The sequence below is a fragment of the Cottoperca gobio genome, chromosome 18, assembly GCF_900634415.1.
Source record: "Cottoperca gobio chromosome 18, fCotGob3.1, whole genome shotgun sequence".
NCBI classification, from domain to species: Eukaryota; Metazoa; Chordata; class Actinopteri; order Perciformes; family Bovichtidae; genus Cottoperca; species Cottoperca gobio.
In genome coordinates, this window is record NC_041372.1 from 11,483,996 (window position 1) to 11,495,207 (window position 11,212).

The 11,212-nt window shown below is 38.6% G+C and overlaps 3 protein-coding genes across 3 annotated transcripts; all 3 read right to left on the bottom strand.

The window, feature by feature from the left end:
• Positions 1–176: 176 nt before the first annotated feature.
• Positions 177–3,386, bottom strand: LOC115023453 (thioredoxin-like). Its single transcript, XM_029454440.1, has 5 exons — positions 3,279–3,386; positions 2,086–2,190; positions 1,869–1,934; positions 685–750; positions 177–435 (listed from the first exon to the last, which is right to left on the bottom strand). The coding sequence occupies exons 1-5, from the start codon at positions 3,303–3,305 to the stop codon at positions 370–372; spliced, it is 330 nt and encodes a 109-aa protein (XP_029310300.1). The 5' UTR covers positions 3,306–3,386; the 3' UTR covers positions 177–369.
• Positions 3,387–4,465: 1,079 nt separating this feature from the next.
• LOC115023998 (prostaglandin reductase 1-like) lies at positions 4,466–6,476 on the bottom strand. Its single transcript, XM_029455371.1, has 6 exons — positions 6,348–6,476; positions 5,881–6,038; positions 5,692–5,700; positions 5,419–5,632; positions 5,172–5,279; positions 4,466–4,898 (listed from the first exon to the last, which is right to left on the bottom strand). The coding sequence occupies exons 2-6, from the start codon at positions 6,018–6,020 to the stop codon at positions 4,788–4,790; spliced, it is 582 nt and encodes a 193-aa protein (XP_029311231.1). The 5' UTR covers positions 6,021–6,038; positions 6,348–6,476; the 3' UTR covers positions 4,466–4,787.
• A 993-nt stretch (positions 6,477–7,469) lies between these two features.
• Positions 7,470–9,085, bottom strand: LOC115023454 (thioredoxin-like). The gene is made up of 3 exons (XM_029454441.1): positions 8,933–9,085; positions 8,318–8,383; positions 7,470–7,809 (listed from the first exon to the last, which is right to left on the bottom strand). Exons 1-3 carry the CDS (start codon positions 9,068–9,070, stop codon positions 7,744–7,746), a joined length of 270 nt encoding a protein of 89 aa, XP_029310301.1. The 5' UTR covers positions 9,071–9,085; the 3' UTR covers positions 7,470–7,743.
• Positions 9,086–11,212: the final 2,127 nt, after the last annotated feature.

Consider the following 11,212-nt stretch of genomic DNA (forward strand, 5'->3'; position numbering starts at 1 on the left):
GCGTATCAAAGTAGTGTTCCATGTATTCAAATGTAAAATTAGAAAAGTACAAAGTGCCTGTAACTCATTGTTTATTTATTAAATCCACCTTGAACACAACATGCAAAGAAAGTTCAGGAGCAAAGCCAATCTCGTACAAAAACAGAATTAAAAGTGGTCGACAGGTTTTGATTACATTTCAGCCAGTTAAGACATACACTGAACTTACAGTAAGTCACCGATAAGTGGAATAAATTATTTGCTGTGTGAAATTAAAGACTTGATGGTTATTGTACATGTCATGAATTTCTCAAGCATGTACAGAGGGAAACAGCAGCTTCTGTGGTTTTTGTACAATGAGGATGTGTTTGTGGATTGGTTGGTGGCACTTTATGTCCTCAAAGATATCAGTTTCTCCAACAGTGTATCTTTGTTGGCACCAGAGAACTCGTCCACCTGAAAGACGGTACAGAAAGGAGGATTAAAGAGGGATTTACGTTCACATCTAACTTGTGAAGAAAGGAGCACATTTATAAGTGTGTGTGTGTAATAAAAAAAGGGAGTGAGTATTGGAGAGAAATTCACCAGGTGGCCAGAAACATGTCTCCAAGTGAATGATAATCTGTATAACCGTTTGTTGATGCAAACATTACAACAAGTGATAATAGCAATAGTTCCATCATAGCTGTATATTTCCACGCTTACCTTTTCTCCATTCTTGTAAAAGTGGAATGTGGGCATGCAGTTAATATTGCATTCTGCACTCACATCCTGAAAAGAGCAAAACAAACGGAGTGAGATCGATGGAACAGGTCAAACCACTGCTACACCCTGAGGACTGTACAAGGATATGGATGATGTAAATGGACCAAACCGATCAGGAAGTGCCTGAGGCTGTAAGGAATTAAAGATATTAGACTCACTCAAGCCACAAATGTCTATAGTGTAAACAACTTGTAAACTGCTGCCAGGCCGGACTGTAAAAACATCTCGGATGTAGGATGTGAGTCACTGTAGCTCCACTCTGCCTCCAGTACAGAAGGAGAAGAAGTACAGCTGTCTGACTCGGGGCTCGTCAACATTACATCCATCACCCCTGCACGTTTTGATAACAGACCGTACAGCCCCCAGCTAGTGCCACAGTAAACACACAGCTCTCTAAACCCATGTGAAGATTAGAAGATAGCAGTGTTATGTAGACCGACTGGTCTAAATTAACGGACAGACTTACACAGGAGTGAAGAAATACACAGTAAACTAGGAGAGATTTAGAATTCAACAAACACAATAAACTGGTTAACATACTCTACTCTTTTTAAATAATTAATGAATTTAGATTGCATGGACCCAGTAGTAGAGGTGTACTGCCCCGTATTTATGTGGAGCAGATTGCACATTGCACCTTTAACAATGCAGTTAATATTGAAGGCTCACAGGTTATTTATTAGCAATATTATGTCCAGATATCAGGTCACAATGTTATAGCACTGAGACCAAAAAAAAAAAAAACGTAGCACTTTAGTCACATGAGCCAGCTGTGGCTCCACATGGGCAGGTGAAATGGATTTCATGAATAGTCCACATTGCTTTGAGTGTTAATAACATGGCTACCCACCCTTCAAATCCAGTAAAAAGGACAATTACGTTAATCCTCTCGCAAAACCCCACACCTTCCTTTACAAGTCCCAAAAAAGATAGTCAACTTTTACAGATGTGGTTAACATACTGGATATTTTGGACTTCTAAAATGCTGTATTGATCAGGAACAGCGTTAACTAGTTCCGGTTTAATGGCTGGTGCTGGTGCGTTGGGATCTCTGTACGAGCAGCAGTTGCAGTAAGCCTATTGGTGCTTCAAGCTTAAAACATTGTTGAAATAAAAACACTCACTTCAGCGTCATCCACGTCCACCTTCAGGAAAACCACATTCACGTTCTCAGCAGTAGTAGACTGCTTCTGCAAGAGAGTCAACCGACGAGTATTAATACAACTCAGAATACCTGCTTCCACATGATCATGAGACAACCTTCATAAAACATAATCTTACTATCCAAACAATTAAAATATGGCTTTGGACAAGACTTTAGTGCCAAAATCATCTACTTACATGGAACTCTGGGCTAATCTGTTTACAGGGCCCACACCAGGTGGCTGTGAAGTCCACCACCACCAGCTTGTCTCCAGCATCCTTCAGGGCAGCCCTGAACTCCTCCTACGGAAAATGAAAACAGATTTTATACTTGGTCAAACTGATGGATTAACGAACCTAAACGCAGTTATTGCATCTTATATTTAAAACTAACATTGTTGACATGCACTGTGTTTTACTTATTGCTGGGGGTTTGTCTCATGATCATTATCTGCAGTTAATTACTGAAAGCTTTCACTTTGATACCACGCCAGACAAAGATCTGTGTGTGTTACAGATCACAAAGAAAAGACTTAACCACCATCATCATTGTTATATAGCCTACTTTGAATTACGCACAAAGTATGAATCATATCGCAATATCAGTCAAACATAATCTCAATTAGATATGTTTTCCATATTGCTCAGCCTTACACAGTTGATATAACAAAAACAAAGTTAATCTCACAATTAAAACTGGCTATGCTTAATAGTTATAATCATGTGGTGAACTACTAAACTGTATTTTCTATAATGGTTGCTAAATATGTAAACTGGTCAACACAACATACGGAGTTTAATATTTAATGTGAAATAAAGTCTGGGTAAGTACATTACTGTCCCCTCATCCTCTAACACTCGGTATGGCCTGTCAGTCAACTAGTGTAGTAGATGTTAGCTACAAGTTGTTATAGCTTTAGCATCTCTAGCAAACAACCAAAAACACAACTAGGGTCACATTGAGATGATGTGGCATTGTTTCTAAAAACATTATGAGTCAGTCAAACACTGGGCTTCACGCGACTGGTCCACCCGCGTGTCTATGAGAGCGTGAAGGTCCACAGTAACACACATGGTGGCGGCTAACGTTTTTCACGCTGAATCATCCAGCCACGTAGTGCCATTAAGCGCACTCGGAGCTCCTACCTCCGTTATATGTATATTAAGTTATGACCATAGGCATTTATTTATCCAACGTATCTCGACAAAACCCAAGAAAATAAACTCCTAATATTGAAACTGTCACGGCGGAAGAAACGGGCGCGTGCCTGGCCGATCATCATTTTTCCAACGGTTGATGATGCTAAAAAAAGACCGTTGGTGTGTTACAATTGTGACTTTTAACAGAGGTAAACAATAAAAAGCTACAAAACAAGCTAGACATAACTTACCAGATTGTTGATATCGACAACCACCATGACAGCTGTTGTGTGAACGTGCTTCGAGATGAACAACGAACGGCTAAATATGGAATCCGTTACTCCAGAGGACACGCCGCGATTTTATGGCGGCCGCATCAAGCGAATCGACCAACCAAAGCGGAAGTGATGCCCTTTAGAAATAAAAGTTGCTCTCATTGTTACACAGCGTTGAAGTGATAGGTGCGTGATGTGGTTGTGATTCACAGTTTATATTGTTTGTTTTTGTTTTTGCATTGTCCATTGCAAAGCTTTTACTGATACATTTTTTTATTTTATTTTGAAGGTCGTCAGTGAAGTAATATATTCCATTTCATTGCTTTACGCTCATATTGTCATGCGCAATACATTTATACAAAATAGGCTACTTTTTTCTTCTTCTTTTTTAAATCAATGTCCTAAGTATTGGTCTTATTTCAATAATTACAGGGAAAGTGGTTAAACAATCATTCAAGTCACAATGACTTGACACATTATTGGTTTACCGTAAACGACTGAAGTGAGCGCAGCTCAATTTCAATGTGCACGTACGGTTTTTTCTTCAGCTTCATTTGGACTGTTTCCAAACATGTGGTCAACAATAGTATTACATATATTTTCTTAAGTTATATATATTCTTACACAACAAATAAAATATATATTTTTTAATTTTGGTCATTTACACCAATTCATAGAACCAAATCTTTTTCCATATACTATATTATAAGGATGTCTTCTTAACAGTAAATCTTCTCCACTTTGGTATAGAAGCATCAACATTTGCATACCTGTCTGGACCAGACTGATAGATATGCAAAACAAATTACTGACATTTTGGACTTTGGACTGTATAAGGGCCTGGGTAGTGTCTAAAAATAAAGTCCTGATCAAATAAAAATATGCACTTGGCAACAGGAGGCTAACAGTGCCTGCTGTATTATCTAGACCAGGGGTTCCCAAACCTTCTGTGGCCAAGGCACACCAAAGACCAAGCCAAAATCTCAAGGCATACCTGTGTTCATATCCGGGTAAAATCCCCTCTCTAACACATAGTATCACTGTTATCACTCTGTGAACATTTATTTAGCCTAGTCCTTGTAAGAAGCTAACTTTAAAAATTTGTTTGAGTACTGTGTCGCAGAATATGAGGAAGACATGCTCATTTGTGTCTCTAATCCTGATCCTTTAAAGTAAAATGGGTTTTTATTTTGCCTTTATTCTTTAAATGCATTACAAAAGAAACGTGTCTTACCATGAATACATATTCAAAACCTAGCAGAACGCTCCAGTCTCATGAAACCATCTGAATTTTAAAGAATCAATAGTTTCAGTCTCAACTTTCTAACAATGACCTAACGCTAAAATGTATAAATCACATTTTGTAACATGTTAATATGAAAATAGCTGGTTAGTTGTAAGTGTTTATTGTTAAATCCTTCATGTATGAATTCTGTAATAACGCGTCAGTAATTAATAATACAGATTCTTCTTCTTTGATCCACATCAGATTGCGACAATAGCCTTGCCGACGTTTTCTCCCTTCAGTATCCCCATGAAAGCAGCTGGCATCTTCTCAAAGCCTTGTGTGATGTGCTCCCGACACTGCAGTTTGCCCTGCAGATGCAGAATAAATAAACAGATTTAAAAAAATGGCACTGAAGCAGAAACATGGGCATCCCTACTAATGCGAGATAAAATCTTTACTGAAGACACACACGAACAATTCATCATCTGAGAAGGTTTCACTTTATCCAAATCCAAGCACCTTTCAATCATTTTCAAGCTTTTACAGGACTTTACAGCTGCGGTAAATAAATACATCACTTCTTAATCACATTTAAATCAGATGCTATTGTGCTATAAACAACCAAAATTATGTTTGGTGACACCTGTTTGAGGCGTGGTGTCATTGTAGGTGGAAATAGCTCCACACACGGCGATTCTTCCAAAATTCTTCATCTGTTGCAAGGCAACACTTGAGGAAGGACCTCCCACCTAAAACGAAGAAGTGTCCGTTTTTAAAGTTTGAAACATTTAGCCCAAAGTGTTAAAGTAAGATTAAGAAAGAAACAGAAAGGAGAGCATAAATATGAAGGACACTTTACGAGCTTGGAGCTACACCACCACTGCTTACATTTTCAAAGAAGCAGTCATATCCGTCTGGAGAAGCTTTCTTCAGTGTCTCCTCCAGGGAGCCAACAGTCTTGTAGTTGAAGGCCTCGTCTTGCGGCCAGTCAGGCATGATGGGAATGAGGTCAGTCCCGTCACAGACTGTGTGGGTTCTCCAGCCACAACGACCAATAACATGGCTTCCCACAGGAAATGCTGGGTAATTACTTTGAATCACTCTACAGAAAAACAAAACAACAGAAGAAGAAAGAAAGCATCTGTCAATTAAGTGTCTCGCCTCGTCCAACTTCCGTCCATGGTGGCAGTGAGCTTTTAAAGTTTGCAAAAACAGAAAATTAAATTGAAAATAGAATTAAAAAATAAATATATTTAGTGTGTTGTAGTATCCTAGACAACTGTATGACATCAAACCATGTGGCAGATGACTTTTATGCACTTTGGTTTAAAACGTTAAGAAAATGTATACCATGTGTGTTCAAGAGAGTTGTTTTGAGGTTGTTCAGAAAGTTTGATCAGAGGGAGCTCCTCCACCTTGAGCTCAAGGTCGCTGTCCTTCGGGAAGCCGTCAAAGTGCTTGGTCAGGCTCCATGTCTTAGCTTGGACCATGATTGTTGTTTGGGCCAGCTGTGAGAGATGGAGTAGTCACAGAAAGTAACAGTTGTTGAAGTGATGATATGCCCAGAGCTGTGCAAAATACAAGACCTGTTAGATGTACTACCCAGTTACTAATAAGTGAATTAAAGTAAAAGCTATGATCACTTATTCATTAAATCCTACTTGAATCATGCAGGTGAGAAAAAGGTTACATTCAGTAAGACAATTCAACTCAATGTAGGTGTGTGAAAACCTCCTCTCCTATGCTAGCAGGTAATCTAATTCGTTTGAGCATGTTACATTAAATACAGCCCTATAAAAGTTATCCATATAACTTACCAGATTTCGTTATCCACAAAGAAATGGCAGAAGAAGAAGTGAACTCACTGAGAACAGAAGCGGCAGCAGCGGGTTGTTGAACGCGTGGGAGGAGAGAAGGTGGGAGTCGTGCTTCAATCCTTCAATCTGATTGGTTGGAGGTTTAACGCAACCTCCAACGTATGACGGAGAACGTCACGTCGTTCCTGCGTGACGACGTGCCGTCAGTTTGGATGTTTGGCGCGGGTAGATAACTTGCTGGGACGGGATGCTAACAAAACGGAATTCCTAAATAAAATTGTAAGTTGCTTTTTGACAAATTTGACTTTTGTTGGTAATATTATAAGAATACATTGCTTTTGACACAGCTGCCAAGAGCCAGGGGAGTTGGTAGGCTAGCTATAACTACTTTCTCGCTATTAGCTGGCTAATGTACTGCAACTAGTTAGCTACTAAGCTAACTGTAGAGACCGCTGTGAAGGATCTGTTTGTATGCTAAACACAAGAGACAGCGACAACTGTTTTATGTTGTTAGCAATATATGAAGTTTTCTTAACGAGCGACTTGTAACTTGTGGTAAAGATTGAGGAGTCTGTAAATTAGCTAATTGTACTGTAAAGTTGCTTGTGATAAAGATTCAATTTAGCTGGTGACTTTAAGTTGGAGTTGAAAGACAATACATGTATGTTAGTGATTTCATCTGGTATTGAGAATGAACCTTTTATACATGACTGAATACAGTTTCTCCTTTTTCCAGGAAGAGGAAATCAGGATACTATCACTTTTAAAGTTTCCATTCAGCACCATGTGAATCGTCTTATGAAGGGAATTCTTGTATAGGTAACCGACACAAACCATTCATTCTCATCTCTCTGCAAAGGCAAAGCAAGAACCATTTTGTAAAATAAAGCTGTATTTTTTCATATAGAGACTCAACAGTATTAAACGTATGCTGCTATATATACTTGTATGATGTGTAAAAACTATTGATGTGATTGTCCCAATGTATGTGTGTAAACTATTCTCACATTTTTATTAAAGCATAAAATACCATTACATGCCCTTTGTTGCACTTACAGGAAGTGGGTTGCGTATCAAAGTAGTGTTCCATGTATTCAAATGTAAAATTAGAAAAGTACAAAGTGCCTGTAACTCATTGTTTATTTATTAAATCCACCTTGAACACAACATGCAAAGAAAGTTCAGGAGCAAAGCCAATCTCGTACAAAAACAGAATTAAAAGTGGTCGACAGGTTTTGATTACATTTCAGCCAGTTAAGACATACATGAAATCAATTATTTGCGGTGTGAAATAGAAAAGTTGATTGTTATAGTACACAACATGAAACAGGAATTTCTCAAGCATGTACAGAGGGAAACAGCGGCTTTTATACAATGAGGATGCGTTTGTGGCGCTTTATGTCCTCAAAGATTTCAGTTTCTCCAACAGTGCATCTTTGTCGGAGCCAGAGAACTCTGCCACCTGAAAGACGGTACAGAAAGGAGGATTAAAGAGGGATTTACCCCCCACCCACAATGATTAGTTACTTAATATTTTAGAAATTAAGTTAATTCATAAAATCAAAGCATTCATTTGTGTTTTCCCCACTTTGAAACAAGTCTGGGACTTGTACATGAGCTCTGTCACTCGTGAATTTCATTTGTACGCAAGAAAATGCCACAAATCTCTCGTACCAGCTACTTAACAAAATCTGTTTTCTTGCATGAGGCTCATTGTTTCCAGCCTCAGCAGAAAGCTATAATGAACAGACTAACGGCAAAAGTTCACATTTAACTTGTGAAGAAAGGAGCACATTTATACGTTTGTGTGTGTAATAAAAAAAGGGAGTGAGTATTGGAGAGAAATTCACCAGGTGGCCAGAAACATGTCTCCAAGTGAATGATAATCTGTATAACCGTTTGTTGATGCCAACATTACAACAAGTGATAATAGCAATAGTTCCATCATAGCTGTATATTTCCACGCTTACCTTTACTCCATTCTTGTAAAAGTGGAACGTGGGCATGCTGTTAACCTTGGATTTTTCACTCGCATCCTGAAAAGAGCAAAACAAACGGAGTGAGATCGATGGAACAGGTCAAACCACTGCTACACCCTGAGGACTGTACAAGGATATGGATGATGTAAATGGACCAAACCGATCAGGAAGTGCCTGAGGCTGTAAGGAATTAAAGATATTAGACTCACTCAAGCCACAAATGTCTATAGTGTAAACAACTTGTAAACTGCTGCCAGGCTGGACTGTAAAAACATCTCGGAGGCAATAAAATTAACTTTTAAACACTTGTAAAGTTACCTAGATAACTCTTTGAACACCTCAAGTAGATTTTAGATGCAAAGTATTTTTTTTTCCTGAACTGGTTCCTTAATTATAAGATTGCGCAATTTGATTATAATGCTTTGCTGACAGTTCCGGCTCGTCTAGGATGAATAGTGAGTGAGTCACTGTAGCTCCAGTCGGCCTTCAGTACAGAGGTAGAAGAAGTACAGGTGACTGACGTGTTGGGATCTCTGTACTAGCAGCAGTTGAAGTAAGCCTATTGGGGCTTCAAGATTAAAACATTGTTAAAATAAAGATACTTACTGAAGCTTTATCCACGTCCACCGTCAGGAAAACCACATTCACGTTCTCAGCATTAGTAGACTGCGCCTGCAAGAAAGTCAACCTATGAGTATTACTACAACTCAGAATACCTGCTGCCACATGATCATGAGACAACATATGGACATGTTTCTGTTGCTTAAAATCTTTGATCTATTACTCATTAGGCGAAGCCATCACATTTCCTAGTTGAGCAGGAATTTCCCCACTTGAGGTTGAAACCGCTTCACAAAAAGGTTGCACAAGCAACAAGAGATGCTGCTCAGGAAAGGGCTTCCTTAAAACTACTAAACACGTTCGTTTCACAAAAGGCTGCAACTAAATACCAACCTAAAATCCACAAATTTATGAAAGTGAGCAACACTGTCTTGAAACAAGACAAGTAAAGTTTAGAAAGGATTACTTTTGTGCCCATCATCTAGTGTCTTTTCCCTCCTTAACAGAAGTTAATTAGCGCATGAAAGAAACCCTTCATAAAACATAATCTTACTATCCAAACAATTAAAACATAATTAAAATATGGCTTTGACAAGACTTTAGTGCCAAAATCATCTACTTACATGGAACTCTGGGCTAATCGTTTTACAGGGCCCACACCAGGTGGCTGTGAAGTCCACCACCACCAGCTTGTCTCCAGCATCCTTCAGGGCAGCCTTTAACTCCTCCTACGGAAATGAAAACAGATTTGATACTTGGTCAAACTGATGGATTAACGAACCTAAACGCAGTTATTGCATCTTATATTTGAAAACTAACATTGTTGACATGCACTGTGTTTTACTTATTGCTGGGGGTTTGTCTCATGATCATTATCTGCAGTTAATTACTGAAAGCTTTCACTTTGATACCACGCCAGACAAAGATCTGTGTGTGTTACAGATCACAAAGAAAAGACTTAACCACCATCATCATTGTTATATAGCCTACTTTGAATTACGCACAAAGTATGAATCATATCGCAATATCAGTAAAATGTTAATTAGATAAGTTTCCATATGGCTCAGCCCTACACAGTTGATAGAACAAAAACATTCCGTTAAATAAAGTCTTGGTAATATGATATGCTCTGTAATAATAAAGTACGTTACTGTCCCCACCCGAGCATCCTCAAACACTCGTTGGACGGGTATGGCCTGTCAGTCAACTAGTGTAGTAGATGTTAGCTACAAGTTGTTATAGCTTTAGCAAACAAGCATTACACTGGGCTTCACGCTACTGGTCCACCCGCTTGTCTACAAGAGGGTGAAGGTCCACAATAACAGCAACACATGGTGGTGGCTCACATTGTTCACGCTGAATCATCCAGCCACGTAGTGCCATTAAGCTCCTGCCTCCTTTATATTAAGTCATGACTATAGGCATGTATTTATGCCAACGTATCTTGAAAAAACCCAGAAAGAAACTCCTAAAATTGAAAATGTGTCACAGAGGAGGAAACGGGCACGCGCCTGTCCAGTCGGTGGAGGCACCGCATCATCAACAAGTAAACAAAACAAGCTGCAAGACATACCCAATTGTTGATCTCGATAACCCCCATGACAGCTGTTGTGTGAATGGCTAAGTTTGTGAACTTCTCAGGACACTTCGCGTTTTATAGCGGCTGCATCAAGCTTATCGACCGCAGCACAAACTAAAGCGGAAGTGAGTGCACTTGAAAAATAAAAGTCGTCATTGTTACACGCCCGTTTGAAGTGATAGGTGTGTGCTGTGGTTGTGAAATGTGCTTTAACTGCATTTTCAGTTTGCACACACTTCACAACTTATATTATTTTTTTATTTTTGTATTGTGGCATTGCAAAACTTTTTCTAATAAAAGACGTTATTTTGAAGGTCGTCAGTGAAGTAATATTTTCCATTTCGGTGTTGCCATTTGTTTGTCTCGTCCGCCCAACTAGATGGTGATTTAATATAATAATGTACTATGTTGTCTGCTGGTCAATGTATTAAGTGCTTCTGCGTGCTTTGTAGTCGTTCGCTCTGTATCCACTGTTAAAGCTGACTTTATACAAATAGGCTACAGAGGTAAAAGGGTACTAAAGTTATTAATATTGAAATGACCAATAACTTTATCTTGTACGATAACGTGTCTTAAAAAAATAAAATCTCCTAAGTATTGTTTCTTATTTCAATAATTGCAGGGAAAGTGGTTAAACAGTAATTCAAGTCACAATGACTTGACACATTCTTGGTTCACCGTAAGAATACGGTAAGTATATTAAATATATTTTCTTTTATATATATTCTTACGAAACAAATAAAATA